Here is an 18217-nt window from a genome sequence, read left to right as displayed (position 1 = left end):
ATAATATAAAAATGTATACTTTCCAACTACACAAGAGCGACAAACAACACAAACAGAACACATTGGAAGTGTTGTACTTTGAATCGCTTTTCTAAAAAAAATAAATAAATAAATAAATAAATAAAAATAATAAAATAAACACTTTTTTCCACTTAAATATTGTTGGCTACAAGATCGTATTAATGGTGAGACTAGGTTTGAAATGATTTGTCTTTAGTTTAGCATTTATATCAACAAAAGTTAAAATTTCAATAATGGAATATATAGATTTGATATCCACAGCACATGAATGGTAAACAAAGGTGAAGGCTATGCTCATGCTGTAAAAATAAAACTGTTAACAGCTGGGGCTCAGAGGGTGATGACAAATTCAATCATACTGTTATTAGGCTTAAAAAAGAAAATATTATGTTAAGATGTATTATTCTGTAGCACATCACTTGCATACTGTTCCATATTTATCGGAAAATACTCCACTTTAAACCTTCAGCGCCTGTTTAAATATACTTGCCCACAAATTCTGACTGTCCAGAAGTCTTATCATTGGATGCAGAAAAAGCTTTCAACAGAGTGGAATGGGATTATACAGTATATTTACTATACTGCACAGGTTCAGGTTTGTTCCTGTTATCTGTAGTGCCAGAATACTCTGCCCAGACTCTTGTTAATAGTTGGGGCTAAGAAGTGAAGTCAAATTCAACCATAATGCTATTAGGTTTGAAAAAGAAAATGATATTAAGATGTGTTATTCTGTTGCTCATCACTTGTTTCAAATTCATCAGATAATACTCCGTTAATGTAATATACTTGACCACAAATTCTGACTGGCCAGAAGTTTTGCCAATGGATACAGAAAAAGCTTCTAATAGAGTTAAATGGGATTATATATCTTTACTACACTTCACAGTTTCAGGTTTGTTCCTAATTGTTCTTCATGGATAAACCTACTTTATACTGGTTCAGAAGCCTCAGTCTGCATTAATTGCACAAACTCTAAATACATTAGATTAGAAAATGGTATTCAGTAAGGGTGCCCACTATTACCAATAATGTGTTATGTTCAGGATGAACCACGCTAGAGGCTGTAATACATTTCTTTCTTCCTAGTTTAGAAACTCTCTCTTCCATCAAAGGCTTAAAGGTTGCTCTAAAAGGGACTATATGTAAACAGTATAGTAGTGACTAAATATCCATAAAAGCTTGCTTGGTAAAGCCTCAATACTTTGCAAATATTTAACATTCAAAATATAATAATTGGTACTGTATGTACTCTAAAATCATGAAACTTACATTGTTGCTGTATAAGAAAATTACAATAACAAGTATGTACAACTATAGAATTCAAAAAAGCAGGTGGGGGATTGTGCATGGAATTATAATACTATATTGTACATATTCTTACCATTTGCAGCCTTTTAAAAAATTTTCTGTAGTACCAGAATACTCTGCCCAGGATCCTGTTAATAGTTGGGGCTCAGTGGTGAAGTCAAATTCAACCATACTGTTATTAGGTTTGAAAAAGAAAATGAGATATTAAGACATATTTAGATGTATTATTCTGTAGCCCATTACTTGTATACTATTTACATATTCAGCAAATGAAAGGCGTTCTAAAAATGCAAATTAATAATATTAAATAATTAAAAAAACTATATGACCTTGTGTAAATTACAATTTTAAATAATCAACCAACTGTAAGCATAACCCAAGAAAGAGAAAACACTTTCTAATTAATCACATTTCAATGTACAGTAACACACAAAAATTTTTCCTTAGACTGTCATGTATCACAAACTCTAATCCTAACCCTTCTTTATACTGGCCAGTGTCAGAACAAGCAGAGTTGCAAAACAACAAAGATTGTTTTTTTTTTTAACACAATTATATATTTCACACTCATATTGCCTCACTAACATCATGAATCCAAACTGAACAGAATCTTAATGCTTAAAGGCTCTACTTGAACACCCCCACAACAAACTCCGCAGATGAGGGTTTGTCCTGAAATCTGACACAGGATTTGATTTCACTTAAAAAAAGTACCAGAAATAGCTTTGGGGACATCTAAAAGTGCAGCACCAGTTTATACTGAATGTAATTTCAGTTATTTTATTTAAGCTTTACTTGTAAATTTAATAGTACTCTGAATATTACACGGGGCATGTGATTCATAAAAATAAACTGAACTGCCTTAAAAATAGTAAGCCCACTTTAAAATTTGTTGTGTAAAAGTTGTTCCCAGCCCCAATCAGTTGAGAAATTAAGTCCCGAGCACTTTGATTTTAAGGCAAGAGGATAAATTGCATAAATCTTACTGGAAATGGCTTTCTCCTTGACTACTGCTCACTTCCTCTGGTAGCATTCCTATCGCAGTATCAGGCTGCCCATTCGGTTCAGAATCTTCCGGTTTTTCACAGACCTTCGGCAAGTTGTCACCATTGAACTGGGCTGGCACACCTTCATCAACAGCTGAAGGGCTACATTTTGGAGACAATGTTAGCTTTATGTCCTCCGGATAGTCATCAGATGTTCCTGTACTGGTACTGGTCAAAGCTGAAGGGACATCAGCTATGTTCTCATCCTGTAGTGCAATAACCGATCCACATATCTCAACGCGTTGAAGTTTTGCAGCCGGCTCATCATTCTCACTTGGTGTAAGCTTATCCAGGTTTTCATCTGATGTTAACGGGGTCTGTGAAGTACCAGTCTCTGCCTCAGTCCCAATATCTATGGTGCACTCTGTAGCCATTGTGTTCTCTCAAATTCTCCCACATCAGCATCAAATAGATCTTTGAAATGTGCTACTAGGATAGTGCTTTTTGAAGTTTTTGGTACGCCTTCTTCCAGGATCCTGGTGGTATTTTGTGTGGAAGTTTCTGAAGAGGACAGCACTCATCACAGCTCTGCTCTAGGTTACCTTTCAACAATGCGGCTTTCTGAACAACAAAAACATATATGGGAAAGACGATCAACTCAAAGAACATGAAAAGATAAATTCAGCAGAAGCTTATAACAGACAGTTTATTATGAGGAAAAAAATGTCTCAAACACTGTCATCATACATAATTTATATATACAGTGGGTCTGGAAGGATGGATGGATGGATAGATACTTTATTAATCCCAAAGGGACATTCATGGTTTTACACATTTTAAAAACCAATATTAAGATTACACTTTTTGCCCTGAGTGCCTGCCTCCCACCTCCTTGAGGGAAAAAAAGCTGCATAATTTGAATATGTATATTCAAGTTTACACTTTGACCTAATTTTGCATAAAGCATTGGTGCAAATATAGTATGGAGAACAAAATGTAAACTAGTGGCACCATCCACCTTTCCATTGTTATCCATCAGGTAAAAGAGAGTAAGAACTAGGTAAGTATGCATGCCCACATTGCAAACCATGGTGTGACTGAGCAGAAACTTATATTGAAAACAGAAACTGCAAGCATGCAGTGCCACTTTGCAGATAACATTGCTTGATCTGCAGAAGATACTTTTAGCACTGTAGGTTATGCCACTTGTGTTTCTGGTCCGTGGAAGTATGGATGCTTAAAATGGCATTATATCCTAAAAAAACTGTGATTGCCCCTTCTGGTTTTCTGCATATTTTTCACTGTGACTTTGTATGTTTTGATAGAAACCCAAACAACATGTACTGCTATATGTAAAAAATAAATTTCTCTAGGCTTAATTACCTGAGCCACTTTCAAGTAACAATAAATTGATCACAATATTATTAAGGAATTTAGACCCATTCTTCTTCTAAAACCACTTAAATAAAGTGAAATTAGTTCTTCTTCAGCCATGAATTGTCCATTTCAAATCTTTTCATGTATTTGCACTGAGGTTCAGGTCTATATTTTGCTTTACCTATCACTAAGCTTCACCCTATACACATATTTTGATGTAGACCTAATCGTATGTTTTGGATGTCTTGTCATGTGACATGGTTTACTTGCACTTCAGCTTCATGTAACAGTCAAATAATCTGACAATTTTCTCAAGAATAAAGCTCTGAATTAATGGCTTCTTCAATGACAGAGAACTGTCCAGGTTCAGATACAGCAGGACATTCTCACACAATGATATTAACACATATAAGAGACTGCATGAGATTCTTGGATTGTAGTGTTGGCACTTCTCCACACTAAAAAAAACAAAGTTGACATACTTGTTCGTATGCCACTAATTCTAAAATTCCTGAAGATCATACTTGTGCATGTTGGTAAAGTTGAGGTGGTCACTCATTTCATTTGTGCAATGGTTTGAGCCTTACTAATCTATGCTCCTGGTTTTTGCTAAGTATTTTCTGACATCAAATTCATAAGCGCTTACATTACCAAGGGCAAGCCGGAACGGCAGATTCTTGAAGTTTCTTGTACCTTTACCTAAAATTTTACATCTAGGAGAGGACAGCATTTAACAGGATTACCAGGACTGGTACGAATGACCAAAAAGGCTCTATAAACCATTCTGGATTGATAAAGAACAATTACCTCTTTGCAAAGATTTTTTACCACCCCTGTGTTAATAAAGTCACTGGAAAGAGGATGACCAGACAATGAACACCTATGTTTACATACAGTATACAGTATGTACACCGCACCAAAACTCTATTTAATTCTTTGTGGGACAGGATGTATATTTTCAGTGTTGAAGGTGAGAGGCATGTAATCAATGAATATGTTGTAGGACTGAAATAAGTTTAGTTTTAAGACATTTCTGTTTTTTCAGTTGTTGCATAACGTTTGAAACATAATTTTAACTAAAAACCTTTTTGTTTTAATCAAAGACAATATTTTGGTGAAAATAGTGATTTAAACCTGTAAAATGACTAAAAGAGAAACAAATATACAGCAATTATTATCCACTGTTGCTAATAAAAAAAGAACATAGTTTTTGTTAGCTTGCTATAAATCATCATTGTCAAAGGATAAAATGACAATCACAATAAACGCAACAGAGGCAAATAACCCCCCCCCCCAAAAAAGTGTGCATTTTAAATATTAGAATATCTGACAAAGCTTTTTTGTTTAACTTATTTAGAAACTAAGTGATACATAGTAGCACTCAATTCTGCAAACCATGACTTAACACTTTAATTCATAACTTTAATTAAACAGAATTTAAAAGCAGCATGGTAACTGCCCTGTTGATTAAGAGGAGATTATTATCCTCGTGAAAAAATACATCTCTGGGAAGTGACTGTATTAGAGCAGAACTTTACAAAATATTTTCAAAGTAAAAATATATTTTTGCAAAGTGTTTCTTGAAAGCATAAACAATGAAGCTTTACCATCAACTACAACTAAGGGTTTTCACTACTTTGATTGCGAAGCCTAAAAAAAAACAAAAAACTTGCTTTTGATTTATAACTGACATTTTATAAGTCTAACTACTGATTACTTTATTCTTTTCCTATATATTTATAAGGATTTTGATAACATTAAAAAAATAAGGTGAGTTGGAGTTGTATGTAGCAGAGCATAATCATGATATTATAGCAATAACGGAAACCTGACTAAATAAAAAAGATAGGGATGAGTGTAACACAGATGGATACATATTTTTTTTAGGAAGCATAGACGGACAGAAAAAGAGAAGGGGTTGCTGTTTATGCCACACAGAATTTAAATATAAGTCCTTTTGGACGATGAGCCCCATCTTAGTGAGGACATGTGGCTTCGCCTGGAAAATACTAGGGAAAGAGGTCTTATTTTTCAACAAACCTCTTTTTAGTAATATCAAAAAGGCAAGTTTACAGGGAGATATTATAGTCATCGGAGACTTTAATTATCCAAATATTAACTGGGATAACCTTGCAGATGGAGTTTTTAAGAAGTAATCAGTGACTGCTTTTTAACAAAGTATGTTAAAATACCAACACAGGGTGAAGCTTGTTTGGATTTAAAATTTTGTAATAATCAGGATAGAATTGAGGGTGTAGAAGTGATTGAACCAATTGTGTCAAGTGACCATAATATAATATAATTCTCAGTATTTTGTAAGAGTGCAGATGCAAAGATTAAAATTGTTAAGTTGAACTCTGGTAGGGTAAATTTTGAGCAGATATGACGAAGTCTAAGTAGGATAGACTGGGATAAGCTTCTAAGTGTGGAGATAGTCGAGGAGCAGTGAAACAGGTTAAAAAATGTTTTACATGTAATGCAGGACAGATACAGTGCATCCAGAAAGTATTCACAGCGCATCACTTTTTCCACATTTTGTTATGTTACAGCCTTATTCCAAAATGGATTAAATTCATTTATTTCCTCAGAATTCTACACACAACACCCCATAATGACAACATGAAAAAAGTTTACTTGAGATTTTTGCAAATTTATTAAAAATAAAAAAACTGAGAAATTTTGCAAAAATCTCAAGTAAACTTTTTTCATGTTGTCATTATGGGGTGTTGTGTGTAGAATTCTGAGGAAATAAATGAATTTAATCCATTTTGGAATAAGGCTACAACATAACAAAATGTGGAAAAAGTGATGCTGTGAATACTTTCTGATACACTGTACATACCTAAAATTGGAATTAATAGGAAATTTAAAAAAAACTCCACAGTTGATTAATAAAGATTTAAAAAGAAGCTGCAAAGGAAAAAACTGCTTTATAAGGCATATAAGACTAATGACTGCAAAATGAATCAGAGCATATGAGAACCATTAAGAAGGATATCAGGGAGGCTAAAAGACAGTTGGAGTGAAATATAGCAAATAAGGCAAAAGAAGACCGTAAGATATCCTTTCAGTATTTTAGTAGTAAAAGAACAGTCAAGGAGGAGGTCAAGTGCATCAGAAATAGTAAAAGGGAATTTAAAGATACAGACAATGAAATAGTAGATGCCCTAAACTTACATTTTACATTTTACAGTGAGAAAGTGGATAACCTCCCAGAGGTAACAGGGACTACTAAGGAGATATTGAGGGATTTGGAAATTGTAGAGGGAGAAGTACTGCTCAGAATAAATACGATGACATCAAACAAATCACCAGGGGAAGATAATATTTACCCTCGAGTTCTTAAGAAGGCTTGTGAGTACAGTACATATATAAACCCTTGACACATATTTTTAGGAAGTCACTGAGCACTGGAGAGATTCCAAAGGATTGGAAAATGCCAGTTATCATCCCATTAAATAAAAAGGAAGACAGGGCAGATGTGGGGGTCCTTGTGGGGGGGTGAGGTTGTTGGGAGTAAAGTCTTGTTTATTAAGAATAAGTTCTTCTTAAGTTTGTATATGCTGGATTTATGTCCAAGTGTCTGTTGATGGCGTTCTCATTTGATAACCAGGATTCAGCCAGTTCTCTAGCACTTTTTTTTTTTTACAATGTAAACATGTTTACAGCTTGCCTGAAGAAGGGGCCCGAGTTGCCTCGAAAGCTTGCATATTGTAATCTTTTTAGTTAGCCAATAAAAGGATAAAAGGTGTCATTTTGCTTGGCTCTTCTCTCTCTCTCTCTATATTATATATATATATATATATATATATATATATATATATATATATATATATATATACATACAGGTATATATACACACACACACACACATTATTCTCTGTACTTAGTTATTTTTATTGTTACAAAGTTGATTTTTACTGCTTCTCATTATACTTTAGTCTAGCAATTGATCCATATCTTTTATTCATTGGCTGCTACTGCATAGTTTTGTTCCGTTTAACAAGTGTCACCCCCCTTGCTTTGTGTTTCAGTGCTTAAGAAGACTTAGGGCACTGTTGCGCAAGTGTCAGCACTCGTGTGCAGCCCTTCTCGTGAGAAGACCTACTTGTGTAAAGACTGAGAGTCTACCTGTGCACTTCAACCGAACAAGGATACTAGACAAGGCAACAAACACCTCCTACTTGACTATGGTACCTTTTACTTTCCTTTCAATATCTTCAGTATGTGTCAACAATTTATTTCACCCAAAGGGGTCTCCAAGTGGTGGCTCTAAAATAAAATTAGAAGCACTTTCCTCTGCTTTCAACTTCTCCCATGGATGACGTACTGTATGCAAGTTCACTACTTTTGAATTCTATGTCATTACTGTCTCCTCTCCAATTAACGTGTCCGTTGTTGTTGGTTATTGGTCTCCAGGTCTGCTACAGATCTTAACACGCTGGATGGACTGTTCTCTTTCCTCCAACATGACAGCAGCCCACTTCTAATTCTCAAGGACCCGAACATCCACCTGGACAGCCCTACTGCTGCTGCTAACTTTCTCGCTCTTCTTCCCTCCAACATAACACAGATCCACACTCTACCCACTCACGAGGCTAGTAATCTGCTTGACCTCATTCTCTCACGCAACTACACTACAACAAATGCAAACGTCACTCCTCAACACACATCTGACCACTTTTTCATTCATTTCTCTATGCTGCTTCCCTCTTCTCCTCCCCTGACACTTCTGCTCCTTCTCTCCCACCCATTTCTCTTCCATGGTCTCCTCTGCTCTCCCTCAGGCCCGGCCTTAGGCAGGCATAGGCGACCGCCCTAGCCCAATGGCCCAGCCCCGCCCCTCCTCTCGCATGTTTAAATCACTTGGGCCAGCGGGGGCATGTCCACGTGGGCGGCTGTCTATAAAAGCGGAGCGGTTTGAGTCAAGATCTCTATGGGTCCGAAATAATACTGCTGTGCCAGGACATGATGAATGTTTAATAGAGTCTTCCGTTAAAGTTCACACCATTAATACTGTAATAAGCAATCTCAATGCACGTAGAAAACCTAGGAAATACGGCATAAACTCCAATAATCTAATTAAAATCACTATTTTAGAGGAACAATGTATTAAAACTATAAAACAGATCAGATTAAACAAAAATATACACAGAGCGCTAATAATAATAATTTAGTTCCTATTCCAAATAACAATAACGCACATAGTACTCATCTCTGCACCTCCGAAACATTAAATATGGCACTATTAAATGTCAGAGCTTTAACTAACAAAACGTTTTTTATCAACGATCTTATTAGTGATAAAAATAGATCTTATTGCACTAAATGAAACGTGGCTGAATTCAGATGCCGCGTCAGTTTTAATCGAATCTGCGCCTCCGGATTACAGTTTTACTCATTCAAACCGCCTGGGAAAAGGGGCGGATTGGCTAACATTTACTCGAGCGATTAAAATGTAAAGATGTCAGTTTTGGTAAGTTCAAGTCCTTTGAGTATCTCGCCGTTGTTATTCATGGAGATTCTCAAGTTCTAATACTATCCGTGTATAGACCTCCTAAATATAACGCGTCGTTTTTTGAGGAATTCTCTGACTTAATGTCAATTTTAATTACTAATTATGACACACTCCTAATAGTTGGCGACTTTAATTTTCATATAGATAATCAGTGTGATCTAAAAGTAAAAGAATTTATGAACCTCCTGGATTCTTTTGATTTGAGACAACTCATAAATCAGCCTACACATAAAGCAGGTCATACATTAGACTTAGTGATTACTAAAGGACTGAAAGTTGATATAAAACAGATCATTGATATTGGTCTATCAGACCATTTTCTTCTACTTTTAATATAGAAATAATGATAAAAACACTCATGAGAAGCATATTGTTAAAAACGCTTCTTTGATTCGCAGCAGCTTTAAAACTTACAAACATTTTAAGCAATCAGTCCGTTTATAGTGCCAGCTATAATAGCGAGGACAATGTAAATAGTAAGGTGGAAAGATTTAATTCTAAAGTGAGAGCTGCTGTTGACATAGTTGCACCTGAAAAGACAGTGAAAAAATCTTCTAGCATTGGTATACCATGGAAGACCCAAAGAGTGTCTGATTTAAAGAGAACATGCCGTAGAGCTGAGCGTCAATGGAGGAAGAGTAAACTTACTATCCACCACGAAATATTAAAAGTCAAAATAACAGAATACAATAACACTGTCCGTCTTGAGAGACGCTGCTATTTCTACTTCAAGATTATAAATAACAATGCTAGTAATCCTAGAGTCTTATTTTCAACAATTGATCACCTACTAAACCCAGGTAGCTCAAAGGAATGCCTCCTAAGTGCTTCCAGTGAAACCTGTGAGGCTGTCGCTGTATTCTTCAATCAAAAATTAATGATATTAGAAATAACATAGTATATCTCCCCAACACTAAGGATCCCCTAAACCCCAACATCCTGTTATAAACAAATTAAACTCTTTCACTAGGATAGATTTACCTGATTTACAAAAATAATATCTCAATTAAAACCCTCCACCTGCGTCCTTGACCCGATACCAACAAGGTTTTTCAAAGAAGTATCAGGCGTGCTAATTGATAATGTTCTTGACATAGTAAATTCGTCACTAGATACTGGGGTCTTCCCAGACTGTCTTAAGACTGCTGTAGTTAAACCCCTACTTAAGAAACATAATCTTGACCCTCGCTCTTGAAAATTTTAGACCCATCTCTAACTTGCCCTTCTTAAGTAAAGTTCTAGAGAAGGCAGTCATTATGCAGTTAAATGACCACCTAAATAAACATGCTATTCTTGATAAATTTCAGTCAGGTTTTAGAACAAATCACAGCACAGAAACTGCACTCGTTAAAGTAGTAAATGACTTGCGGGTAAATGCAGACAGAGGCCATTTATCTGTTCTCATCCTCTTAGATCTGAGTGCTGCATTTGACACCATTGATCACAACATTCTTAGAAATCGCCTTAGTCAATGGGTGGGCCTCTCTGGCAGTGTCTTAAATTGGTTTGAATCCTACCTGACAGGGAGAAAATATTTTGTTAGTTGTGGGAATTACAACTCGAAGACACATGATATCCAATATGGTGTTCCACAAGGCTCTATCCTGGGTCCGCTGTTATTCTCAATCTACATGCTTCCGTTAGGTCAGATTATCTCAGGGCACAACGTGAGCTACCACAGCTATGCTGATGACACACAGCTGTACTTATCAATAGCACCTGATGACCCGATTCTATTGATTCACTAACACAATGTCTGACTAGTATCTCAGAATGGATGAATAGTAATTTTCTCAAGTTAAATAAAGAGAAAACTGAAATTTTAGTGATCAGCAATAATGGATACAATGAGGCTATTAGAAATAAACTGGATACATTAGGATTAAAAGTCAAGACGGAGGTAAAAAGCTTAGGGGTGATTGTTGACTGTAATCTGAATTTTAAATCACATATTAATCAGATCATTAGGACAGCATTTTTCACTTAAGAAACATAAGTAAAGTTAGACCTCTTTATCACTGAAAGATGCTGAGAAATTAGTTCACGCGTTTGTTTTCAGTCGACTAGATTACTGTAACGCACTCCTCTCAGGACTACCCAAAAGATATAAATCGTTTGCAACTAGTGCAGAATGCAGCTGCTAGAATCCTAACTAGGAAAAGAAAATCAGAACACATTACTCCAGTTTTGATGTCACTACACTGGTTACCTGTGTCATTCAGAATTGACTTTAAAATTCTGCTTATGGTTTATAAAGCCTTAAATAATCTCGCCCCATCTTATATATCGGAATGTCTGACACCTTATATTCCAAATCGTAACCTCAGATCCTCAAATGAGTGTCTCCTTAGAATTCCAAGAACAAAACTTAAAAGAAGTGGTGAGGCGGCCTTCTGCTGTTATGCACCTAAAATCTGGAATAGCCTGCCAATAGGAATTCGCCAGGCTGATACAGTAGAGCACTTTAAAACACTGCTGAAAACACATTACTTTAACATGGCCTTTTATAACTTCATTTTAATCGTAATTTAACTTAATCCTGATACTCTGTATGTTCAATTCATCATAACAACTATTCATGGTGGCTCTAAAATCGGTACTGACCCCTACTCTCTTTTCTGTTTCTTTTTCTGGTTTCTTTGTGGTGGTGGCCTGCGCCACCTCCACCTACTCAAAGCTTCATGATGCTCCAACAATGATGGACGGATTAAAAGGAAGAAGTCTACGTGACCATCATCATCATCAAGCCCTTCCGTGAGAACCCTAAATCCAAAGAGGACTGTTTCATTTATGTTAGGTAGAATGCCCAGAGGGGACTGGGGGTCTCATGGTCTGGAATCCCTACAGATTTTATTTTTTCTCCAGCCGCCTGGAGTTTTTGTTTTTCTGTCCCCTGGCCATTGAACCTTACTCTTATTCGATGTTAATGTTGATTTATTTTTTATAATTATGTCTTTCATTTTTCTATTCTTTAATATGTAAAGCACTTTGAGCTACTGTTTGTATGAAAATGTGCTATATAAATAAATGTTGTTGTTGTTGTTATGGGTCGAACGTTCACATCAGTGAATCAGCCCTCATCATCATTCGTCGAAGAAGAAAGAAGAAGTCAAGATCTCATAAATCCTTCCACCTCGTCAGTGGCAGCAGGTGGCACGGGAGCGGGAAGGCAGAACTGCAATCTGAGTTGCGAGAACGAACGAAACCCCTGTCTGTCAGTATGTCCTCGAAGCGTAAATACGAATCTGGAGCACCTAAGCGAAAGAAAAAAGCCGTTACTGATGCTTTCATTGCGTCTCAGAGCTCCGCCCCCTCAGGGGGCCCCTGGACCCCCCTTTCGCCTAGGGCCCCATAATACCTAAGACCGGGCCTGTCTCCCTCCACCTGACAACTTCTCCTCTCAACACCAACACTGCCACAGAAACACTATGCTTGACTCTGTCTTGACAATGTTTGTCCTCTCTCTTCCAGGCCTGCACATGAAAGACCATCCTGTCCCTGGCTTTCCAAAGCACTCCATAATCAATGGACTAACCCGAGTACAGCTAAAAGAAAGCACATGATGTGAAAGGCTCTGACAGACTTACCAAAGCATCAGTCTCTTCTTTCATCCTGCTCTTCTTCCACCATTAACACATACAGTCATATGAAAAAGTTAAATTCTTTGGATTTTTGTTTATCATTGGCTGAACATTCAAAGTAGCAACTTCCTTTTAATATATGACATGCCTTATGGAAACAGTAGTATTTCAGCAGTGACATTAAGTTTATTGGATTAACAGAAAATATGCAACATACATCAGAATAAAATTAGACAGGTGCATAAATTTGGGAACCCCAACAGTTTCATTACATCAATACTTAGTTGAGCCTCCTTTTGCAAATATAACAGCCTCTAGACGCCTCCTATAGCCTTTGATGAGTGTCTGGATTCTGGATGGAGGTATTTTTTACCATTCTTCCATACAAAATCTCTCAAATTCAGTTACATTGACGGCTGCCGAGCATGGACAGCCTGCTTCAGATCATCCCATAGATTTTCGATGATATTCAAGTCAGGGGTCTGTGATGGCCATTCCAGAACATTGTACTTCTCCCTCTGCATGAATGCCTTTGTAGATTTCTAAATAAGTTTTGGGTCATTTCTTGTTGGAATATCCAGCCCCTCGTAACTTCAACTTTGTGACTGCACTTGAACATTATCCTGAAGAGTTTGTTGATATTGGGTTGAAATCATCCGACCCTCGACTTTAACAAGGGCCCCAGTCCCTGAACTAGCCACACTGCCCCACAGCATGATGTAACCTGCACTAAATTTGACAGTAGGTAGCAGGTGTTTTTCTTGGAATGCGGTGTTCTTCTTCCGCCATGCAAAGTGCTTTTTGTTATGACCAAATAACTCAATTTTGGTCTCATCAGTCAAAAGCACTTTTGTTCCAAAATGAGCATTTGCATACAACAAGTGACTCCGTTTGTGGCATGAGTGCAGAAAGGGCTTCTTTCTCATCACCCTACCATACAGATGTTTTTTGAGCAAATTGATTTCAGATCTTTTGAGAGTTGCTTTGAGGATCCCATGCTGACACTCTTCACAGGAGAGTCAAAGGGAAGCACAACTTGCAATTGACCACCTTAAATACCTTTTCTCATGATGGGACACACCTGTCTATGAAGTTCAAGGCTTAACGAGCTAATCCAACCAATTTGGTGTTGCAAGTAATCAGTATTGAACAGTTACATGCATTCAAATCAGCAAAATTACAACGGGACCCAAATTTTTGCACAGCTAGTTTTTCACATTTGATTTAATTTCATACAACTAAATACTGCTTCACTAAAAATCTTTGTTCAGAAAACACCCCAGTACTCAGATGTTCCTAAGAAATTAAAGACATACCACTGTTATCTTTTTTGTTGAAAGTAGAGTAAATTATTATGCAGGCTGAGAGGGGTTCCCAAACTTTTTCTTATGACTGTATGTAAGGTTCTATTAGATTATAATTACCAGCACTACCAACACACACTCTCTTTTCTCCACTTTCACTTCTCTTCTTAATCCTCCTCCACAAACCACACTGTCTGCTGACGACTTTGCCACCTTTTTCCAGGATAGCAGTTAGTACTCACCCTCACTGCCTCCCATTACGTCTCCTTTCAAGCATCACCCAACATTCTCGGCACCCTCTGCCACTGATGTTTCCAACCTCCTCTCCCATCATCCCACTACCTGTCCACTTGACCCTATCCCTCATTTCTCCTTCAGGCCATCTCCTCTTCACTCATTCCTGAAATTATACATATTATTAACACTTTACTCAGCTCCGGCACATTTCCTACCATCTACTGATAACCCCACTTCTTAAAAAACCAACACTCGATCCACCCCAAGCTAACAATTATAGGCCTGTTTCTCTCTTTTCCCTTGTTTCCAAAACATTTGAACATGTAGTTTCTAACCAACTTTCTTCCTTCCTTGTACAGAATGCATTGCTTAATACCAAACAGTCTGACTTCAAGAGGAAACACTCGACTGAGATGGCTTTACTAATGATGGTTGATCAGCTATGACTTGGTAGAGCTACCAACATGTCATCGCCCTAATCACACTAGATCTCTCTTCTGCCTTTAACACAGTCAACCACAACACCCTTCTTGCCACCATCTCTAACACTGGCATCACTGGGACTGCTAGATGGTTTGAGTCCTACATCTCAGACAGATACTACAGTGTGCCCTGGTGAGAGGAGTTGTCAAAAGCACATCAGACATGTACAGTTATACCCCAAGGATCGGTGCTAGCTCCTCAGCTTTTTACTCTTTACACCACCTCACTGGGCTCCATCATATATATATAAATTACAAAAGAAAATCTTGAGACGATATGAGACTATTTCCAAGAGATTTTTTCCAAGTCCCGTTCTCCACTCAACCATTTCAGGTTAATGGCCCATGCCCATGGTCCTCTCATTTGTGTGAATGCTTTTCTCAGACACAGATCCTGCACTCTTAGCTCTTATACATTTTTACAGTTTCCTCACTTTAACTTCCCAATAAAAGAAGACTTACTATGTCCAAATATTAATGAAGAATTTCATCCTGAAGGGTTACCAACAGAAGAAATGAGTACACAGGCAATCCTAGCACCGAGAAATGATGAAGTCAAACGAATTAACGTGAAAATTGTCAATCGGTTACATAGCAAATTGGTTAAATGCGTTTCAGTAGACTATGCTGAAACAGTTGGCGGTGATTGTGCGGAAGATGAAAACATCAACTTATAATATCCCGTAGAATATCTACAATTGTTAACACCATCCACAATTACTGTTGAAAGAAGGATGTATCTGTAATGTTACTGCAATAGGACAAGAATAGTTGTATTCAAAATCGGTCAAACAATTCTGACATGTAAAATGTTAACAGGTGACAAGAAAGGTAATGTAGTACATCTTTCGCAGATAACAGACACCAAAGGAGATCTTGATATGCTATTCGCATTAAAATGTTTACAGTTTCCCGTTAGAATAGCTTTTGCTATGACAATTAACAAATCACAGGGACAAACATTCAAAAAAGTTGGTTTATTTACTAGAGAGAAAGAAACGATATTCACTCACGGGCAGTTATATGTTGTGTTGCCACGATGTAACTCCAAACACGGAATCAGAATTCAAAGTGATATTGACGAAAAGTTAATTCCAAATATTGTTTTTAGTGATGTTTTACAGTAAAGAGCAAGTTTCAAAAGTATTTATGCTAATTTCAAAGTCAAACAGAATGAAAACGCATAATGCAACGAATACCTCTAACGCAACATGAAACATAATTTTCTTTCAATTTATTACATTTTATTATTTTTTACTATGGTTAATTACTCGCTGTAATGGAAAAGTTTGGTCTATTATGCATATGTAACAATTCCCATGAAAATAATCTGTTTCAATCGTAATTCCGCTTCCCCATACACAAGCAGCAGATCCACACACACAAAGAAAGAGAGATATTTTAGAGGCCAGAATATTTCAGTAGTAATAATTAATTACACTTACATAATGCTATTAAGATATTAGTACAATTGAAAAGCTGCCCTATTACTTTAGCATCATTTTGGTATTTATTATACCTACTGTATATAATAATTGTCACTATACAACACCTTTCCTATGAAGATAAATTATATTTTTTTTTTTGTGTAAAGCACAATTAGATTCATTCAGTGTATGAATTGTCAGGTCAATTTCCAACCCACTTAATCCAGACCAGGGTCGTGGAGATTGCTGCAGCCTATCCCAGCTAATACAGGGTACAAGGCAGGATCAAACCTTAAACAGAGAGCCAGTCCATAGCAGAGGGAACAAACAAACACACACACACACACACACACACAACCAATTGGGCCAATTTAGTATCATCGATCCACCCAACTTGCATGTCTTTGCACAGTGGAAGGAAACTGGAGCATCTGGAGGAAACCCACACAAACACAGGAGAACATGCAAACTCTGCTCAGGCAGGATCTGGGACGTGAACTCTGGTCTCCTTACTATGAGGCGGCAGCAACAACTACTGCATCACCGTGATACCCATGTTTGACTTGTGCTACTTAAAATACATAAAATACATTGGTATTCTGAACAACAATTCCAGTTATGTCTGTGCCTTAATTTCATAAAATGGGAAAAGCAACTGACTGGGAATGTAAATTCACAGTACAACGCGATATGTCTGCTATTTCGCTTTTCACGTTAACTTCAATCTAATGAACAATTTATTTATTCGGCCAAGTCTTTTTATCCAAAGCGACTTGCAACATCTGAGATACAAATGGCTACATTGTTTGTGTGTGTGTGTGTGTATATATATATATATATATATATATATATATATATATATATGTGTGTGCTCTATGATATTGTATGCTGCATTGGCACACGGTTTACAAAAATCTGGCAAATAAACCATTTGCACGCCACTATATTAATGACGTCCAATTAAACGTAAGTATGTGTGCTAGATCTCTCCCAGCGCACCAAAGAAAACTAAATTACACGTGCAACAACAAAGTACTATTTAAGTTAACACGCAATAGCTATCATTAGCGAAAAAGTTGTAAGTCTAGCTACAACTACAAGGCCTGTGCTCATGCCCGCTTTGCCCACGGCCCTTTAACAAATCAAAACAAAATTCATTTTGCCCCGCACTGTGCGTCCCCTTAAGAATCAACGGCTTAACTTCGGTGTACCGCGATAAAGCCCAATGCACGTGCGGAGAGAGCACTTCCGCCTCCGCTCCTGCACACGTCGAAGTGTTTACCTTCTCTCGCCGCCTCTTAAACACAACCTGGTGTGCACCTCCGTCTCACAGTCACACTGCCTTTTCCACTGTTCAGCGTGGCTTGGCAACAAACACGTCTCTTAATTCTGGTTTTTGAAAAAAAAATAATGCAAAACTGAAAGCCGTGCTCACATTTTCCACTATAACTACAAGGAAGCCGCCATAACAGTGCCGCCAAACCCTCGCGAGATGTGGTATTCTTTGTTAGAGAGGGGAAATAAAAACACGTCACAACGTACATTACTGGCACCAACCGGCGCAGAGGAATAATGACAATCATTAAGTCACTAGGCCAGGGTGCCCACACTTTTCGGCTTGTGAAATAATCTACCTACATTAAAAATGCTCTCTCTCTCTCTCTCTCTCTCTCTCTATATATATATATATATATATATATATATATATATATATATATATATACACACACACATACAAACTGAGTATAATTTATACATAAAATATATGTTGTTGTACCTTGCATAACTGAATAACCTTTATGGCACAATAACAATTCAATACATGTATGGTCACTACAGTATTTGGATATAATAATCTTCATGTGGGAAAAGGCTGACTCGCATAAATAAGTAGAGACGAATACTGCAGTCAATGAGCTTTTGAATTTAGCCGAGTGAAAAATGACGGCTGTCCGATTAACTGCGATTTTAGTTCA

At 37.1% G+C, this 18217-nt stretch overlaps 1 protein-coding gene across 1 annotated transcript in view; it reads right to left on the bottom strand.

Moving 5' to 3' along the window:
* wrap53 (WD repeat containing, antisense to TP53) overlaps positions 1-17739 on the bottom strand; it is a 51473-nt gene extending 33734 nt beyond the window's left edge. Inside the window, exons 1-3 of the mRNA XM_039749645.1 lie at positions 17677-17739; positions 2316-2936; positions 1403-1501 (exon numbers count right to left, since the gene is read on the bottom strand). Coding sequence (XP_039605579.1) covers positions 1403-1501; positions 2316-2749 — 533 coding nt within the window. The 5' untranslated portion in view covers positions 2750-2936; positions 17677-17739. The remainder of the gene's footprint in view (positions 1-1402; positions 1502-2315; positions 2937-17676) is intronic.
* Between the last annotated feature and the right edge of the window lie 478 nt (positions 17740-18217).

This window comes from Polypterus senegalus, chromosome 3 (genome assembly GCF_016835505.1).
Source record: "Polypterus senegalus isolate Bchr_013 chromosome 3, ASM1683550v1, whole genome shotgun sequence".
NCBI lineage: Eukaryota > Metazoa > Chordata > Cladistia > Polypteriformes > Polypteridae > Polypterus > Polypterus senegalus.
This window is presented reverse-complemented; position numbering and strand designations above follow the sequence as displayed.